This window comes from Macaca mulatta, chromosome 5, assembly GCF_049350105.2.
Source record: "Macaca mulatta isolate MMU2019108-1 chromosome 5, T2T-MMU8v2.0, whole genome shotgun sequence".
Classification (NCBI taxonomy): domain Eukaryota; kingdom Metazoa; phylum Chordata; class Mammalia; order Primates; family Cercopithecidae; genus Macaca; species Macaca mulatta.
Genome location: NC_133410.1, coordinates 24,900,152 through 24,920,521, shown reverse-complemented (window position 1 = coordinate 24,920,521; position 20,370 = coordinate 24,900,152). Strand labels below are relative to the sequence as shown.

General features: G+C 46.2%; 1 protein-coding gene and 1 long non-coding RNA gene across 4 annotated transcripts in view; one reads left to right on the top strand and one right to left on the bottom strand.

Annotated features, from left to right (window-relative positions):
* Window positions 1–11,808: 11,808 nt before the first annotated feature.
* On the bottom strand, window positions 11,809–20,162 carry LOC144341136 (uncharacterized). The gene is made up of 3 exons (XR_013417802.1): window positions 20,027–20,162; window positions 16,797–16,900; window positions 11,809–11,927 (listed from the first exon to the last, which is right to left on the bottom strand). It is a non-coding gene; the product is annotated as an uncharacterized LOC144341136 (long non-coding RNA).
* The window catches only part of SEL1L3 (SEL1L family member 3), a 117,633-nt gene continuing 115,675 nt past the window's right edge, over window positions 18,413–20,370 (top strand). Inside the window, exon 1 of one of the 3 annotated variants that reach the window (XM_015138127.3) lies at window positions 18,413–18,733. In XM_015138127.3, the coding sequence (XP_014993613.2) occupies window positions 18,656–18,733 (78 nt within the window). In that variant the 5' untranslated portion in view covers window positions 18,413–18,655. Of the gene's footprint in view, window positions 18,734–19,110; window positions 19,498–20,370 lie in introns of those variants that run through there. The other 2 variants (XM_078003220.1, XM_015138128.3) reach the window with 2 other exon arrangements.

The following is a 20,370-nucleotide window of genomic DNA, read 5'->3' as shown; positions in this document are numbered from 1 at the left end:
CAGAAGTCCCACTGACAAGCAATATATTTCTTTGAATTATAGTGTTTTTATTTTCAAAAGGTCACATGCTTTAGAGAAGATGTTTTAATCATTGAAATATTATTATGTATAACGTACCTTCTAAAAAGTACACAGAAAATAGACATACAGTTCAAGAAATTATCACAAAATGTATAACTTCCAGATAAACAAATGCTTCACTATCTTCTCCTCAAAGGAAACCAACCACTCTTCTGACTGCTAATACTATTATTTGATTTTGCCTGTTTTTGAATTTTATGTAAATATAATCAAACACTACAAATTCCTTCGTATATGGTTTCTTTCATTCAACATAATGTTTGTGAGATTCATCTGTGGTGCCCTGTGTGGTCTTTGGTTACTCATTTTCATGCCGTGTAGTATGCCAATAGTATAGTATACTCAATATATGTATATATGAGTACACCAACATTTATTTATGTATATCATTGTTGATGGGCATTTAAGTTGTATCCCGTTGTTATTATATATAAACCTGCCATGAACAGTCTTACAAATATCTGTTGGTACATGTGAGCATGAATTTGGGGCATATATATCTAGAAGTGAATTACTGGATGATGGTTTTTACATATTTCAACGTATTTCAACTCTCTGATAGTTCAAAGACCTTTCCAGAGTGGTTGAACCAACCTGCACTCCCATCTCTAGTCTACAGGAATTCTTTGTTGTTCCACATTTTCAGATTTATTTTTATTCTTCTCCACGAGACACTCATGTTCATTTCCATGTTGAAAATTTATAGAATTTTTTGCCAAAAAGAGGAAATGAATCTTGTGGAAGAGGTACCAAGTTTATTCTTGTGCCTTCAACTGCCACAAAGTTGGAGTTCAGTTGTGCATCAACCACATTGACCTCTTGGAGGTTCTTCTTTCAGTTTCATGACTTTCTAACCTTTTGCTAAACTGTTTACCACTGATGGAACAGTGTACCTTCTCTGGCCAGCATAGTGCCTGCCACCTTATTGGCTGAGTCTGAAGACTGATTCACTGCTGACCTTCAATCCAATTTGAAAAGACAGCATTTATCTGGATAATTTTACTTTGATTAGAGGTTCATCTGATTGTGGCTTTGATTAGTCCCTAAGTCCTTTCAAAGGTAACAGACCATGTACTTCTTTCATATGTACTTCCATCACCTGAAAGAATACTTGGGACCCCACGGGGAGCAATCAGTATTTGCTAACCTACTGCCTGGCTCAGTGTAGCTTAAAATCCATCTTTATTTTTATATGATAGTTTAAATGATTTAATGAGTGGCTGTCACTGACAAGGCACTTGGGGACTGTGCATAAAATGACACAATCCTATAAAAATAAAGCTTTGCTCAGAGACTAATACACAGAATTGCCTTCCGTGTACATACTGCTCTTTATACTAGAGGAAACAATTCTTCCTTTGGTCAAGTGGAGTTGTTTCCATTGATAAAAATAAGTAAATCCACATTCTCTCCTACTGCTTTATCTGAATGCTTACAAAAACAGGCATCATATATAATATTCATGTCAGCAATGAATATGCAGAAAGTGCTGCATCTCTTTATTTAGGAATTTTAAACATTGCAGTCATGTTCATCATGGTGACTGTGGGCTTTTATATCTAAGACAGACTCGTTTCTCAAAGTCATATTTAAATATCTCAAACGGTAATGTTGGCCTCTTGGGTACTGCACAACAGACAACTGAAGAAGGAAGGTTAACCTCTCCAGAAAAAAAAAAGAAAAAAAGAAAAAAAAAAAGTAAAGCAACGGCGCAGCTGTGGATATTTCACGTTTAGAAAGCAGCGGGCACAGGGGAAGGAAGAACAGAGAATTCTAGGGGAGCCAAGTTTGCAGTGAGAATCTGGATGTTGGCTTCGTCTTAGAGCAGAGTGTGGGAGTTGTTCTCTAACTTAATGACGCTCTAAGTGAGGTATCCACTTTTTTCTCCGTTCCGTGTTTTATAGACAAGATTTCTCTTCTGTTCCTTTCAATAACCTAAACTGACAATCCGAATGGTTAGCCAGACGCAAGCACACGCACAGTTTCATACCTGTGACTTTGATCCAGGTTTCAGATCTTACAATAGTTTCATTCATTCGTTTGTTCTTTCATTTACAAAAAAACTGTTCGTTTAAAAAAATTAAATGGCCAGGCAACAAATACTTACCCAGCACCTACTATACACCAAGTGCTGTGCTTGGTGCTTAGGATACAATGATATGTCATAACCAGACATTATTTAATTAAGTACACAAACAACTGTAAAAGTACATCAGTGGGAGTGCTCTGAAGAAACGAGTTGGTGCAGTGGAAATGTATATTAGAAGGATTTGCCTTCATCAGGGAGGTCTGGGAAGTGTCCTTGGGGAATGATGACTGAGGAAGTGATGATCTGTATATGAGCCAGTGCCTTACCTAAGTGAAGTGGGCTGCGGGGGTGGAAAAGAAATGAAAACAGCTCGTGCAAAGGCCCTGTGGTGGGAAAGCATAATGCACATGATGACTAGCATGAAGGTCAGCGTGGTAGGATGGGGTAGGGCAAAGGGTGTGGGCAGTACCTTGTGGGCCCTTGCGGAGTGTTGTCCTTATCCTAACAGCGAAGCGGGGCCACGTGGAAGAATCGGTGGAGGACTGGGAAGGACCCAGTTTTTTGGTGTGGGTTGTGGAAGCATACCCAGAAGCGTACTGGAAAGTGCTGTAGAATTTCTTGTTCTTGCCTTGACACAGTCCCTGGCTGGCATCTTGACTCAATTACAGGTGTCCCCCAACAGCTGTTAGCTGCCGAGCAGGCTGGCCTCCCAGTCCTGAGTGGATAATGGGGAGGGTGCTGGGGTGGCGGAGGGACACGCTCCAGTAGTCCGGCTCGGCTCTCTCTTCTGCACACAATGAACAGCCTGTGCTTGCTGCTTGCAGATCCGAACGTGTTTAGCCATAACAGTCTGACAGGGAAGCCTGGTTTCAACTTTAATAGAACACAAGGCACCCAACCAAGTTGGCATAATCTCTCTCCTGAGAGGTGATGTGTGGCCTTTGCGTGCCGGGCCTTCGATTTACAACCAGGATTAAATATAGATAAATTCAAAATGTAAATGCTCTTGACTCCATTTATAATTCCAATAATAAAATACATCATAATAGCATTTTCGTACTCCATATATTCAACATTTAGAGATTTAAAAGGTCTGGAAAAATCTTTTGGGGTCAAGCTATTGTAATTCATAGCATGTTAAGATAGCAATAAACCTCGCAGGGGCAGAACTGGGGGCCACAGGGTAGGAAGGGGGAAGGAAACTGTCCTGAATAGTAACTGTGATTGTCATAGAGCTGGGTTTCAACCTTGGCACTCGTGACATTTGGGGCCATGTCATTCTTGGTCGTGGAGGTTGCCCTGTGCCTTGCATGATGTTGAGCAACATCCCTGACCTTTACCCACCAGATACCACTAGCACACATCTCCCCCATCCCCAGTTGTGACAACCAAATGTATCTCCAGACGTTGCCAAATGTCTCTGGGGGACAAAATCCTCCCTACTTTTGAAAACTGTATAGAGGACGCATAATTAGTACACCTGGTATAGAAGGTTTTGTGGAATAAAAACAAGCATGGCCAATAATTCGAGGATTCTTTTAAATAAGAAAAAAGTTCTATACCATGTGGTTAGAGGTTTTCAACCTTAAATCAGTTTTGCTTTCCAAACTATTGAAACGCCTAGCATGTACATGGAAATGCCTCCACTCCAGCCTCACTAGAACCTCCCCACTGAGGGGCAGACCTCATTCCATTCACTGAGGAAAGTGGAGCTCAGGATTCTGCAAGTCAACTTTTTAATTTAAAGTTTGAAATGCAAAAACAGCTTTGCTATTTCTTCATCTGCAGAGGAACAAAAAAGGAAACGGTTGTTTGCTCCCTGTGCTCTTGAGACTTTAAATATTTCTCCTACCTCAGTTTTGGTGGGAGATGGGAAGGTATTAAAAGCTAGAATAGAATCATTTGGATGCTTAACTGTAGTCTGGAGGAATTGGAAAAGCTTTGCAAAATTTCCCAAGAGAGTGAAGCTCTCTGACAGGGGTCGACTGCCCGGCGTCCTCTGCTCGGACAGAAATCACCATCCAACTGGGGCTGCTGCAAATGTGTGGGCTGAAGATACTCGGCTTCCTGCCTTTTTGCCATGCTATAGGTGTATGACCTTGAAAAATGGCCAGATCTCCTTGGATCTTCACAGTCTTTTTTTCTGAAAATAAAACTAAAAGCAATCGCTGAATCCCTCACCAGACTGTGGTGAGGTTTAATGAGATTGCAATTGGGGGTCTGGTGTTATGGTTTGAGGAGTGTGACTTCACCTTGAGGCTATCAGGTCTTTCCCAGTATTTGGTCTATTTCTTTTCCTTTTTTCTTTTTTTCTTTTTCTTTTTGAGACGGAGTCTCCCTCTGTCGCCAGGCTGGAGTGCAGTGGTGCAATCTCAGCTCACTGCAACCTCCGACTACCTGGTTCAAGCGATTCTCCTGCCTCAGCCTCCTGAGTAGCTGGAATTACAGGCACGTGCCACCACACCCAGCTGATTTTTGTATTTTTAGTAGAGATGAGGTTTCACCATGTTGACCAGGAGGGTGTCGATCTCCTGACCTCAAAATGCTGGGATTACAGGCGTGAGCCACTATGCCTGGCGTATTTGGCCTATTTCTTTAGATAAATTGGTTAGGTCCTCAGATGTTTCTTTTATATAATTGGAGATGCAAGATGCTTCACAGAAACACTAAACACCATAAATTTAAATCTGGTAAGTTGAGATTAGGTATAGATGAATTTGAACCCATTATATAGATAGATGTAGAGATATAATTCATATAGCTATAGATAACATATGTAATAGATATTTTATGTAGATAAGGATATGAATCTTTGAATAAATTCATAATGGGAATAATAAAATATTACCTAAAAATATCACCATGGCTTCCATGGTTTGAGAAAGCTTTTGGTATTTTAGATTAGAAAGTATAAACTGTATCTACTGTCTTCACTGGGGCGGCCCTAATGAAATACCATAGACTGGGTCGCTTATAAACAACAGAAATTTATTTCCCAGTTCTAGAGGCTGGGAAGTCCAAGATCAACGTGCCAGTAAATTTGGTATCTGGTGAGGGCCCACTTCCTGGTTCACAGATGGTGCCTTTTCACTGTGTCCTCACATGGTGGAAGGGGAGGAGGAAGCTCTCTGGAGACTCTTTATATAAGGGTAGTAATCCCATTCATGAGGGCAGAACCTTCATGACCTCATCACCTCCTGAAGCCCCAGCTCCTAACACCATCGCTTTGGGGATTGGATTTTAATGAATGAATTTTGCAGAGAAGGGACAAAAACATTCAGACCATAGCGTATACTAAAAATGTGAATGGAGTTAGAAAACCTTAGTTGGTCTGAATATCAGAAAGCTCTAGAGAAAAGTCCCCCCAGGCAGCCTGCATGTATATCTTGTGAAGGAGAATTTACCTACAGCCCCTGAAGGAACACAAAAAGAGGGATCTTGTTTTGTCTTTGTGGCTCTGTGCTACTTAAAGCAGGAGGATTAAGCAGGAAAATGTCGGGTTGGTTTATATTAAGGCTAAAGACTGATCTCTGACTAATGTTGAAATTAGCCAGCTAAACTTGGGTTAGTCCAAAGGGTGAAGAAAGTAATAAAATAAGACCAACGTCTTTTAAACTGGAGTGTGATTTGGGAACTTTCCAGTGGCAGTAGCATGGGATGTCTGTCTGGAAGAGGGCAGGGGGATGAAGACCTGACTCTCAGAAGTGTCTGTGCAATGAGCTGGAAGACTTTCATCCCTGTCCAAAATTGATACCAATAACCCCACACATCTGTGTAATTTGCAAAGCACTTTCTCAGCCACCATTTCATATAATCCTCAGGACAATCCTGAAAGTTGCTACCATTATTTTCGATGAATAAAGCCAGCTCAGATGGGTCAAGAAACTTATTTAAGGGCTTTTGATTGATAATTTGTGGAGTATCGGCTAGAACCAATCTACCCCACATGCCAAGTTCCTTCTCTTAAAAAAAAGGGGAAAAAAATTCCCCTAAAAAGGTAGAATAAAATAAATATGGAAAGTAGTCAGGAATCAGGTGGAGAGTTAAGAATCAATAGAGTGGTTTTGTTTGCTTTTAAAAAAGCTTCTTCCCTTCCACCTCACCACCCTTCCCTCTATACTTTCCTGACAGTGGTCTTGATGTAAGTTCATATTTCATTTTAGAAAGATAAGGAGCCTGGCATGGTGGCTGTGCCTGTCATCCTAGCAACTCAGCAGGCTGAGGTGGGAAGATCACTTGAGCCCAGGAGTTTGAGACCAGCCTGAGCAACATAGTGAAACCCTGTGTTCACGTTTTTTCTTTTTTAAAAAAAAACTAGCCAGGTATGGTGGCTGTGCTTGTAGTCCTAGCTACTCAGGAGGCTGAGGTGGGAGGATCACTCGAGCCCAGGAGTTCGAGGCTGCAGTGAGCTGTGATCATACTACTGCATTCCAGTCAGGCTGACAGTCTCATAAGGAAAAAAAAAAAAGACTTGAAAAACCCCTCTCCAGCATTGAAACTTCCTGTAGGCTACTATGTGTGTCCAAGCAATGCAGGTTGTGGTTTTAATTACCATGATGTCTCCAAGGATTATGTCTGTCCTTCTGTGTATGGAGATTCCAATTTACTGGTTTTAGGATGTGGTGAACAAAAGTCTGTTCTCGTAGTTGATCAAGGGGATGTGGGCCATGAAGGCATGAATCTTAAGTACGTGACCACCTAACTCACGCTGAAGCCACACTCACTGCATCTGAGCAGGTGCCACTTTCGCTTCTTGTTTTTTATTTTTAAATTTCCTAAGTTTTGCTTGGTTTTTACCTTCCCCTGGTTTGGCAGATGCATTTGTACTTTTTGGAGAGATATTTATACCATTCGTGTTAAAGGTATTTTTTTTTCTAAATGGTATCCTGTCAACAGTACATTGAGGATACAATTTAGGAACTCAAAATGCGTTTAAACACAACTTAGCAAATGTTATGTCTCATCATTTGGCATTTGGCCTCTGCAAATTCATTTTATTTAATGCCATAATCAATATTCCTGATTTGAAATACTTCCTTTTATCTTTTGTCTTGAAGGCAGTATTTTTTTTTAAATATACCCTTTTTGACTTTGTTCTAAATAACATCCCCCCCTCAAAATATTCTTGATTGCTACAGTCATTCATACCTATTTATCTCCGTCTATGTATCCTCATTATCTGTCTATCTAAACAAAAACTGCTTATTCTAGGAAGGTGCTAAGACAGAGCCTTACAGTACTAGGCCCCCAGAGAGATCATGTGCTTGTGGCATCCGGTAAGTGACACATGGGCTTTCCTCTCCCAAGCAAGACATCTAGTTGTCACCCACCAATCTGCTCAACCAGTTACGGAGTAACTCTGCTGCCTCTCCACTTCACTCAGATATGAGAGAGTTAATTATATAATATGTTTGCTAAGCACATTGGGTTCCCTAGAGAAAGTGTGCCACATAAATATATAAAAATGCATTATTAATTAAAGTTTAAGCAGATTACTTGGTGAGTTCTTTCTTAACTGCCCCATTTTCCTAATGAGGTGTTTTGAAGTTACTATCTCGATTTGGTATCTCGCCCCTCCTTCTTTCCCATGCCTTCTCCTTCTTCCCCTCCTTAATTTCCAATTCTGCTTAATTCTCTTTCCTTTCTGTCAGCTCTGTCAGCGCCTACCATATTGTGGGCACTCAGGCAATCACAATGATTTAACGCCAGATCTATAGGTAAAAGCCTTCATTAACTTCAACAGGCGTCATAAGCTCCTAAGAACTCTAGGGTGAGATTAATAATTAGATAATGATTCTAATGTGCTATGAAAATGAGAAGCCAGGCTCATGAAATGCTGAGCATGGTGTGGTTATCAGTAGTAGAGGAAACCCTTGTTTACCGACCCCTTTTCCCTGATCTGTTTCAAGTAAAACGAGAGATCCCAGATAGTTTAAAAATTAATATAAATCAAATCAAACCCCTCCCACAATGTCGACTTGTCTCTCATCAGCCAGAACAATACAAAGAGATTGCAATTTAAGAGCCTGGTTTGGAGGTTGGTTGGATTCTTTTTGAGGGAACTGTGGACTAATTTAGATCGAGTATGAGGGAGCTGCATAATTGCTTATTGAATGTTGATGTCCAAATCCTAGTTATTCCTTTACCGAAGATTAAGGGGAATTAGAGAACAGTTCACGTCCATCCTGCTAAACCTGACCCAGTTTATTTACACTGTAATCTTACTTCAGAGCATGAGACGTAAAATGAGCTGCTCTTATCAATTAATAGCTGAAGAAAAATTTAGATTTCAAGTTCAATGTAAGAGCTACTTATTCCAAAGCACTACAGAAATGAAGAGGTGCTTCCTTTTAGGCCAGGAGCGGGGAGGGGAGGGAGGAAGCGCTGAAGAGAATTTGTTTCTTTCCTTCCTAAGAGTTTGAATTACTGTGCAATCTTGGATTTTCTAGTGACCTGTGTGAAAGCCCTGGGGCTAAAGCAGACCTATAATGGATCTATTTCTGAAAGGTTCAGCAGTATTGGAGTTTAAAACAGCAGTCGTGATACCTGCAAGTAATGAGGCCAGTGCTTCCTTCTGCATCCAGGAGGCCATTGGTCACAGCCTGCATGGCCTCTCAAAGTACAGAAGCGGGCAAGTCCCTCCTTGGCCCACTTCCACAATTCTCCAGGGTAGCCAGTCCTATACTTAGCAGACACAGAAGTCGCTCTTGGGATATGAGATAAACGGTGAGCTAAAGACCCTACACTTGCTCTCAAATCTCCCTGCCCTGCCATGCCCACCCCACCTGCAGCACCACATTCCACTATTAGACATTCACTTCTCTGAGTTAAGCCGTTGTCCCACATTCAAATACCTCTGGGAGGTACAATAAGTCGTGCTTACCAGTCATCAGTAATTTAGTACAAATATTTGTTGTTTGTTGGATTGACATATAACATGCATTGATCAGAGGCAGGGAGTGGGAAGATGTACTTGAGTGCAAGGCTGCCTTTCTACTGGCTACCCCACTCCTCTGAACCTCAGCGTGCACACCAGGAAACCAGGGCGTTAGATCAGCAGATGTTCAACGTCACTTCCGTTCCCAGCACTGTGTATCTCTGAGAGTTGTGGGAAGGGGCACAGATACAACCATGGTGGTGGGTCGGGGGGCGCCTGGATGTGAGGACGATGGTGGGAGCCTGAGACACAACAGAATGAGCACGGAAATTTTGTAAGAAGCTTGGGAACTTTGAGTTGCTTTATATCAGCCTGTAGCCTTGGGTCTAGGCTCCAGAGTTCAGCACAGAGCCTGGAACACAATAGGGGCCCAATAACATTAGATGGAAAAGGACGGGAAAATAACAACTATCTATGTATTCGTTTTCTGGGACTACTGGGAAAAATGAGCACATACTGGGCAGTTTGAAACAAGGAAATGTATTGTCTCAGTTCTGAAAGGTAGGAGCCCAACACCGAGGTACTGGCCATGCTCCCTCTGAAACCTTGAGAGGAGCATCCTTCTGCCTCTTCCAGGTTCTGGTTGCCCCAAGCACACCTTGGCTTGTGGCATCCTGGCTCCAGTCTCTGCCTCCTATGGCCATCTTTTCTCTGGCTCTTCACACTGTCATACCCTGTGTATGTGTCTATGTCCACATCCACATCGTCCACATTTCCTCCTCCTCCTCCTCCTTCTTCTTCTTCTTCTTTTTTTTTTTTTTTTTTTTTTTTTTTGAGACAGAGTCTCACTTTGTCACCCAGGCTGGAGTGAAGTGGCACGATTTTGGCTCACTGCAACCTCTGCCTCAGCCTCCCGAGTACCTGGGATTATAGGCACATGCGACTATACCGGTTAATTTTTGTATTTTTAGTAGAGACAAGGTTTCACCATGTTGGCCAGGCTGGTCTCCAACTCCTGACCTCAAGTGATACACCCGCCTCGGCCTCCCAAAATGTTGGGATTATAGGCATAAGCCACCATGCCCGGCCCCAAATTTCCATCTTCTTATAAAGATACCAGTCATATTGCATGAGGGTTCACCTTATGCCTTTTTTTTTTTTTTTTTCTGAGACAGAGTCTTGCTCTTTCACCCAGGCTGGAGTGCAGTGGTGCGATCTCAGCTCACTGCAACCTTCTGCCTTCCAGGTTCAAGTGCTTCTCTGGCCTCAGTTTCCCAAATAGCTGGGATTACAGGCATGTGCCACCACGCCTGGCTAAATTTTGTATTTTTAGTAGAAACGGGTTTCACCGTGTTGGTCAGGCTGGTCTTGAACTCCTGACCTTAAGTGATCCACCCGCCTCAGCCTCCCAAAGTGCTGGGATTACAGGCGTGAGCCACCATGCTCGGCCCACCTTCTGACTTTATCTTAACTTAATGACACCTGTATGAACCCTATTTCTAAATAAAGTCACATTCACAAGTATTGAGGATTAGGACTCCGACATATCCTTTTAGGGAACACAGTTCAACCCATAACAGCCTCCTTCACAGAACTGTTGCAAACATGAACTGAAATGTGAAATGTCTTGATGACTGGAAAGTGTTTATGTAAATGTAGGTGAAGGAACTCAGCTGGGATTTGAGTCTGGCCCTGTCTCCCAACGATCAGGCTACCCGCAGACTCTCAGCATAGAAGCCTCCAAAGCCCAATTTAGGGGTGAAGACTAAGAGGGAGAAAGAGTATAGAAAATGAGGTCAAGTCATAAAAGACAAATTTCATTACCTTCAAAGAGTTGCCTGTGCCCACTGTGGGTCCCAAGTGAGGGAGGTGACCGTAAATACCCCATGTGACAACTTAGACGTCCTAGAATGAGACCAGCCTTGCCTGCTTATTGATGCCACACTGGAGAGAATGGGAATCACTGATTCACTCATTTTTATGTCTTTTATTATCATAGACTGTGAAGGTGCTGTTAATGAAAAAAAGCTTTAATAAGCACCAGTAATGCATAAACACCACACTACACAGAAGACAGACAAGGTTCCTGACATCTCAGAGTGCGGGTTCTAAAGGACACCCGGACAGTCATGCATGAATTTTATCTAGTTTTTCCCTTTTTTGCGGGGTGGCGAGGAGCGGGTAGCATCAGGGAAGAGTTGCATTCTAATTGGTTATGAACCACAGGTCTAAATTTCAATTCTGGCCTGAATAGTAATTTTTCCTGAAGGTTTGAATAAATCATCCAATCTGCTTCGGTTTCAACTATTTTCAGCATTTCTATTTTAATCATTAATTCTGACTGCTAAGGACCCCGGAGTCACCGAGCCCGTTTGCGACTTAATTTGGGATGGGAATGAGGCAAGAGGAGAAGATGTGCTGAGAACCAAACAGGAGAAAATGGGCTTGACCTGGAGTTTTGAAAGATTTGGTCCAGATACAAGGGACGTTTTCTTATTAGTGATAGCTGTAATTATTTGTTTTGCTCTGGCAAGGTGGATTATAGAATTTGCACAAATAGTTTTGGTGAAGATAGGATAAATTCTCATGGAAGGAAGACAGTTTAATTTTCATTCTGATTTGACTGCAAAGAGACAGTTGGATGGACCCTTCATTAAGGTAAATCACAGAATCTCAAGATAATAAATGCCTTAATCCATTCTGCTTCCCTTTTTGCTTTGAATGGTAAGAAGCTCAGAGCTGATTATACTGTCCCGTTAAATACTCAGGGCACTGTTTCAGTTATCTATTGCTATAAACAAGCTACCCTCAAACTTACTGGCTCAAAACACTTTATTTTTATCTTCCATGGTTCCGTAAGCTGACAGGACTCAGCTGGGCACTTCTTGCTTGCAAATTCTCATGCAGTTTCAGTGGGATGGTGGCTAGGGTTGAAGTCATCTGAAGAATCAACGGGGACAGATGTTCAAGATGGTTTGCTCATTCACGTTTGGGCTGGGCTGACCCGGATGGTTGGAGGCTGACTGAGCACCTCTCTCTCCATCCATGTGGCTAGCTTAGGCCCTCTCACAACGTGCTGGTAGCTGTATGGTGGCTGACTTCCGGGGGGAAGAACTGGGGAAACACTTCCCTTGGGGTCATAATGGGAGATGTGGTTCACGAGTGGGGTCATCATTAGACGCATATCACCACAGGTATTTATAAATCTTTTAAAATTTTTTCATGGTCTTATAAGAGCTATATCTTTCCTTGTGGGCCTGTTTTGGAAGTTAGCAAGTATGAATAATACACACACAATGCTTTACTCTTGTCTAAGGCTCAACAATTTACCACCACCCTCACTATGCTACCTTACCTGGCCTTCACAACACTGCGTAAACAGGTAGATTCACTTTGTCCCATTTTTACAGACACAGAGACTGAGGCCTGAAGATTAGTGATCTTCCCAAGCTAGCCCAGCTATGATGAGGTGGGTTGCCCTGGACAAATGTGTCTGACAGAAATCTATGTTCTCAAGCACCTGGTGAAGTGCTGGCAGAGGCCTAAACCTAAAACCCAGATGTGACCTCTTTTCCCCAGCATGCACCTGGTTGCCTCTCCATTGGCCCTTCATAGCAAGAGTTTGGTGTAGTGACATGGGCACTAGTCCTTGAGCAAAATTACCAGAATCCAAACTGGCTCTGCCACCTCCTGGCTGTGGACCTGGGACCTTTCCTACATCTCTGTTTCTTCATTTGTAAAAGGAGGCTGATGATAGTAACGGTGTCTACCTCTCCGGGTTGCCAAGAGAATTACATGAATGAAGGCCTCAAAGTAATACTTGATAAGAACTGAAAAAGAAACCTCTCCATGAAAAGCTGTAGAGATAAGTGGCTATTAAGAGGACCCCGTTCTAGCTGCCTCTTCTCTGTGTGTTTCTTGACTTTATATGGACTTTACTAAGCATCGCAGCTGATCATGACGTTTCATTGTGCTTGATATTACATATTATCAGGTGGACTAAAAGCCCTAAATCAATGTTAATGCCTACCCAAGATTGCGATTGGAGCTGCAGGATGCAGTTATAAAATATGCCTATGAATTATAGGCACAACCTGCCTTTCCCCAAGCTGTCATGTACACTCACTCTCTTTTCAATTATTTATAGTGACATTCTCTCCCTTGGTGCCCATTCACTCTTCTGTTACTCATTGTCCCAACTGGATCTGGACATTCACCCTTAACTTCTCTCTACTCTATTCATTTTTCAAACGCATGTTCTTCTCAACACGCTCACTCGAAGATCAAAGATCAAAGATGTTCTTTCATCTTTTTTTTTTTTTCCAGAGTCTCGCTCTGTCACCCAGGCTGGAGTGCAGTGGCACGATCTCGGCTCACTGCAACCTCCACCTGCTGGGTTCAAGCAATTCTCCTGCCTCAGCCTCCCGAGTAGCTGGGACCACAAGTTCATGCCACCATTCCCAGTTAATTTTTTGTATTTTTAGTAGATATGAGGTTTCACCATGCTGACCAGGCTGGTCTCAAACTCCTGACCTCGTGATCCACCTGCCTCAGCCTCCCAAGGTGTAGGGATTACAGGCGTGAGCCATTGCACCTGGTCCCAAAGATGTCCTTACATCTATGGACACATGCCCTTGATCTTCTACATCCTGTGCACTTTCCTTCCCCAAACACCCAGTACACAGGGACTTCTGTGCTCACTGAGCCTGAAATCCCTGCTTCTTATCCCAATACCCCCAAGGATGGCAGAAGTTTCTGCAACTATGGTGGTGGGGCAGGATGCAGACCTGGGTATGAATAAGGAGGCCCTGGACATCTGGTTGCACCTGCCTGGAAATGTTCAGCTCACAAAGCTTTCCCTTAATGGCCCAAGAGGGCCAGAGAATGGATTTCCCTGCTGCCCACCTGGACACTGCACAAGTAAGTCGTGGGCTGTCCAGAGAGCTTATGTCAGTAGCTGCTGCTTAAGGGGGAAAGTGCTCCTGACACAGGGGAGGGCTTGGCTAAGGGAAGCTGCCTGCTTTTTCCCCCAGCTCAGGGTGGGGGGAAGAATTGAGCTGAATATGCACCTATTCAGAAGGGCAAAGAGCCAAAAATAACTAGGAGCAACAGCATTTCATCTGACAGGCCCAGAAATAGAGCTCATTTTGGAGCATGCCAGGGCTACAGACCGAGTGATTCCAAGACCTTCAGCATCCCATAAAAATACACGGAAAAGCTTTCAGTTTACACAAATGCTTCCTTTTTCTCCTTTACCACAATTTCCCAAGGCAAGGGCTCTGTGGCCCATAGGAAGAGAGTCTGCAGAGTCAGGGATTTGAGGCTCAAAGGATGGGATCTGAGGATAAGGAGATGAGGATGGTATCTGATGGGATGTTCTACGGAAGGAAGAAGCAAGAAGTAACTGTTAAACATGGAGAATTTGAAACAAGGAGAAACAGAGACAGGAAATAGATTTAGGGAAGGTAATGGCTGGGGGCCACAAGAAAATGCCGCCCATAAAACAATGGCATGGAGGATTTGTCTAGATTTCAGAGGTCACCTTTGGCAGAAAGAAAGGCCATGGTATTTCTATTGGCATGGGGAGTGTGTTGCCTGACAGCAATCTTCTATTTTTGCTTTACTCTCTTCTATTTTTGTTTTCTTCTTTTTTATTTTGATATAAAAGGCAAATGTCACGGTTCATTCATTTTCATTCTGAATAACTGAAATTACAGGAAGGAGGGAGGGGGAAGAAAGGAGAAGACTGCAGAATTATAGAGAAACTTGAGTGTGGAAACAGCCATGTTCTAATGGGAAGAGACTGGGGAGACAACAATGAATTAAAAAGGAAAAGAAGGAAGGGAGGGAGGAAGAAAGAGAGGAAAAAATGAAAAAGGAAGATGTTGGATTCAACTTTATTCAGTGAATATGTTCAAGAATGTTCTATGTACAAGGCATGGGGGTACAGAGAAATGGTTAAGAAGCAACCCCTACTTTCAGGGAGCATATAGTCTACTGGAGGAGAACAGGCCAACTAACATACCCAATATAAGGGAGAGTTAGCCAATGGCCACTTAGTGTTACAGGCAATGCCTGGTGGGGGCACAGAGAACCGACCCATTTGCGTTTTGACCTGAGGCCATGAGGGAAGATTCCCTGAAACTGGCAGCATTTGCCTGGGTCTCAGAGATTTACGTGGGAGGGTAAGTGGATGGAAGGAACACTCTCTACTCCTGCAAAATGCCTTCCTACCCACCTCCTGTAATCCGGAGGTCATTTGTCTCTGCAGGGGCAGATCTCTTTGCCCCAGACATCCTTAGCATATAGAAATGGGGTTTCCAAGTGCCAACATGGACAGAGCCACTCCAAAGGTAAGTTTTTACTGATCCACAGCAAAAAGCAACAACACATAAAGACAAGACAGAAGTAAAATATTCAGATTAAAGAACAGCATTTTTTTTTTTTTAAAGACAAGGTCTCACTCTGTCGCCCAGGCTGGAGTGCAATGGTGTGGTTAGAGCTCAGTACAGCCTTGACCTCCTGAGCTCAAGCGATCCTCCCACCTCAGCTTCCTGAGTAGCTGGGACTGCAGGCACACACCACTACACCTGGCTAATTTTTGTATTTTTAGTAGAGACAGGGTTTCGCCATGTTAACCAGGCTGGTCACAAACTTCTGGGCTCAAGTGATCTACTTGTGTTGGCCTCCCAAAGTGCTGAGATTACAAGTATGAGCCGTGGCACCCAACCCAGTCTTTTCTTAGAATGTTAGGCTCTTCGTAATTTTTTGATAGTAAAAGGCCTTGTCTTTTTAGTGAAATGATACTGACAGAAGATAGTATATGCAGTTGGTTTATAAAAACTATTTTTGCTCAGTAAGGTAATCGTTGACCAAGTGCATTGGTCCCTGAGACGTGACTGATCTTAAACCATTTTGGGCCGGGCACGGTGGCTCACACCTATAATCCCAGCACTTTGGGAGGCCTAGGTGGGTGGATCACGAGGTCAGGAGTTCAAGACCAACCTGACCAACATGGTGAAACCCCTGTCTCTACTAAAAATACAAAAATTAGCTGGGCATAGTGGCAGGTGCCTGTAATCCCAGCTACTCAAGAGGCTTGAGGCGGGAGAATCAAACCCAGGGAGTGGAGGTTGCAGTGAGCCGAGATCACGCCACTGCACTCCAGCCTGGGCAACAGAGTGAGACTCCATCTCAAAAAAAAAAAAAAAAAAAAGAAAAGAAAAAGAAAAAAAAATTTCAGAGCCTCAACACCTCGCCTGGAATGCTATGATGTGCCGCCTGGGCATGCAGATGCAGTGCTTTCTCCAGCCCCTCCCTCCAGGCCTCTGGAGTCTCCTCCTAGGGGCGGGCGGTGATGAGCTCAGGACTCTGTGCCTTTGTCCTTTCCCGTGTTGAGGTGTGGAATTGGTCCCTTTCCAAGGGCATGTGACAAACTGACTCACACCAAGGCAGTAATAAGAGAGGCCAATCTCCCCCTGGGGCCTTCAACTTTTAGTGGAGTATTAAAACTTAATTTAACCTGATGAATTGTAATGGTGAGATTTCAAACCCTTCCATGGGACAATGGGAAAATATATTTCTTTTTAAATAAAGGGCTTTCTCCTGAAATCAGACACCGCCCTCTCAATGACTGACACAAACTGCTGGAGAGACGCAAGAGTGAGGGCTGATTCTGTCTTCTGGATCAAAATGTCCCACTCCCCTGTGAAAAGAAATCCTGACGTTTTCTCTCCCCCTCTCCAATACAGGATGAAACAGTTAATCCCATCAGCTCTAGCCCAGGATGAGAGAGCAACTCACACACACCTCTTAGAAGACCAAACTCTGGCAGGTTTCCTGCATGCCCGATGCTCCTTGCAGAAATAGAGCCATTCTGCCTACCTCTGGAATCCTGGGGCCTCTGGTGGTACCTAATCCACAGTAGGAACACAATAGGGGATGAGTAAGAAGGGAGAAGTGAGCGGTTGGATATGGCAGGTTAGAATCAGCCCAGCCCCCAATGGGGCGCTCTGTTACCTACACTTAGGTAAACCCAAACCCTCAAAGCTCACAAAGCCTTGAAAACTCCCAATTCCATGAATCCTGATTACAAACCACCAGAAGGGACCGTTTGGCTCCCTGAAGACCAACAGAGTCTGTGTGCAATGTGGGAGGAGAGAAACTCCGGACAGTGGCCCAGGAAGACAGGTGGCAACCCTAGAAATGCTGCAATGCCTGTTGTAGCCCCTTTCCCCTGAACTGGCCGACAATTTTCCTTCCACATACATTAAAAGTATAGTCCGTATTTTGACCTGATGGAAAAGATATAGACAGGATCTGGGAAAAAGCCACCAAATCTTTTGTTCCCTTGGACACTCGATAGAATAAATGGTTTTCCATGTCACACAGGAGAATGTTAAGTGCTTTGTTTCTGCTGAAGTGGAACAGAGATAGTGGGAACGTCTGTCAAAACCCCCAAAATGCTTTAATGTGGTGGCAGCTGGCTGGGAGGAGCAGGAGCCCAGTTTCCTAAAAGCCAATAGTTCTGGAAATGGAGGAGGGTTGTTTGAACCAGCGCCTAAGCATCACCCGGGAGCTTGTTAGAAAGGTACATTCTGAAGTCCCTCCCAGGACCAACTGAGTCAGAAATTCTAGGGCTGGAGTCCAGGAATCTGTGTTTTAACAATCCCTCCAGGTAATTCTGAAGTTTGAGAACCGGCGGAATAAGGCGGAATAAGGCCAGGGGGACTCACACAGGTCCACAGCTCTTAGGTGACCTAAAAAAAAAGTGGATGACAGCTGAGGAGCCGCCATGCCCGGTATGACCAGGCCTGTACTGAGCAGCTGAGGGTACATCCAGGCACAGGGGATGCCCACGCCCGTCAAACCACCCTGGGCACCCCGTCTCACCACTAGCCTCTCCCCGACGTCTGTTGTGACTTGACCTATGCTCGTGGCACAGAGAAAGGGCTGTGGCCTCTCAGGCTCCCAGGCTATTGTTCCAATCCGCACAAATCTACCAGTGCCAAAGGAAAGCTTCTGCGAACTTTGGAAGGTGGATTAACTGTTTCAGAGCAGCAGCTGCGGGCCCAGATAGTTGTCGGAGCCGCTAGACACAGCCAAGCGCTTCCCTGAACGCCAAAGCCGGCGGCAAGCTGGTGGTCCCGCCGGCCGGCGGTCCCTCTCCGCCAGGCCGCAGAACCCGGGTAGGCGAGCAGCCAGTCTCAACCTGCGTCCCCAAGGCCGAGGATGTGTCCTGGTTTTTTAAAAAGCTGTTTGCGCACTTCTAGGGCCTCACCCCTTTTATTTGGGGCTCCAGTATTACTGTATTGACCTAATTAATTCATTTTCTTTTCTGTCCAAAGTGGAAGCTGGAGCACAGGGATGCAAATCAAATACAAACCCGTCCTGGGTGCCAATACTCTGGACAATTAAAACAAAGAGCGCAGTGGTGGCGGCGGCGGCGGCACCACACAAAACCCTCGGGAAACATCCAGACCGTGCCGCGAACCAGCCGGCAGGGTGGGGCGCAGCCGGGCTGCAAACGTGCCAGGAAGGAGGCGGTCCCAACCCCGCAGGTGGACAGGTGGAGGTTGGCAGGGGTCAAAATCCATCCTGAAGGCCTGGGAGCCGGGCAGCTGCGCAGCACAACTCCAGGGGGCACACTCGCCCTGCGCCCTGCGGGAATGGCGCCCCGGCCAAAAAAGCAACCAGACAAAAACCCATTGCACGGGCGGGAACTGGGCTGTGCGACCAGCAAAAGGGTGGGTGGGAGAAAGAGAATGCGGGAGCGAGGAAGAGGATGGGAAGGGAGAAAGAGAAAAGGGAGGAAAAGGAGAAAGTGAAAAAGAGAGGGCGTTTGGGAGCAGGAGGGGAAAGGGAAGAGGGAGCCGGAGGGAGAGGAGGGGGATCGCGGAGAGCAGGAGCGCGGAAGGGGGGCGGGGGAGGAGCGGAGAGAAAGGGAAAGGGGGGTGCGCCGGGGCCCAGCCACCCGGGCGGGGGGTGGCAGCGGCCAGGGGCGGGACTCGGGTCAGTGCCCACCTGCGTGGGCGCCCGCTGCCCGGAGGGGTGGAAACCCGGGGGCCGAAGGGAGCGGCCGGGAGGCGGGCTGGGCAGGGAGGCAGAGGGGAGGGAGGGGACGGGGACGGGGAGGCGGGGAGGAGCCGGCGCTCGGCTGGGGCTGCGGGGGCGGCGACGGCGGGAGCGGCAGTGGCGGCGGCGGCGGCGGGTCCGGAGGTGGTGGCAGGTGGCCCCGCGCGCGGCGGCCGGCCCGGCCGGGGGCGGGCGGGAAGGTGGCGCCTCGGGCGGGGGCCGGTCCCTGCACCAGGTGACCTGTTCCGGCCCGGATCCGGGCGGCCTCGCCATGCAGCGGCGCGGCGCGGGGCTTGGGTGGCCGAGGCAGCAGCAGCAGCAACCCCCGCCGCCCGCAGTCTGCCCCCGGGCCGCAGCCATGGCCCCCCCGAGTGGCGGCGTCCCCCCGGGCCTCGGCGGCCGCCCTGCCTGCGCGCTGCTCCTCCTCTGCTACCTGGTGAGCGCCGGACCCTGCCCGGGTCCTCCTCTCCGCGCGGGGCCCCGGGGACGCGGGTGGGGGCGGCCGGGGACACCCGCCACGCGGGGCGGGGACGCCGCTGCTAGTTTTCTCTCTTCCTAACCGCTGCGCCCCGGGCGCTCCCGGCACCTGGGATGGGTACCCCGGGCGTGGAGAGGGGTGCGTGGACCGGACTTGCCGCGCTGCTCTCTCGTTCGTGCCCATTCCTCTCCCTCCCGGACTCTCTCTAGACCCGGGTCGGGTTCCCCTCGAGACTCCTTCTTGTCCTGGACTCCACCCGAGAGCCTCGCCGCCGGGAGTTCGCTCTCCGCCTCGCCGCGCGCGGTCTCCAGCCCCCCCCACCCCCGCAACCCCCCACCCCTTCTAGGCTTCCCTCTCAATCTACTCGCAGCTCCTTTCCCTCCCGTGCCCAACTTCGCCTCTTTCTCTCGGCGCCCGCCACCCGCCTCGACCCTCCTTTTGGTTTCCACCGGGTCCTCCCGGCCCGGACGGTTTTCTGCCAACGCACCTCGCATCTCCAGCGCTCTTCAACTCCTCCTTGGTCACTCCAGCCAAGTTGCGGATGCCGGAAAGAAATCTAGTTCTCTGTAACACGCTTACCGCCAGAGTGGTGACTTTAGCTGCGTCTTGAACATTGTCATTTCAGAGAATATGTTTGGCTCATGCATGTCAGTTTGCAATTTGCACACTTCTTGGCTTTTGTTTTAGTCATCAACTAAAGGGCAGTAACCTATTTTTCAAAACCAATTTATTTTAAATACCAGAGTAGTTGAGAGCCCTCAGAACAAGGTGGGGAGAAATTTTCTCAGTTCCTTTGATGGCTTACTTGCTTCTGTTCTGAGTTCTCCTAAA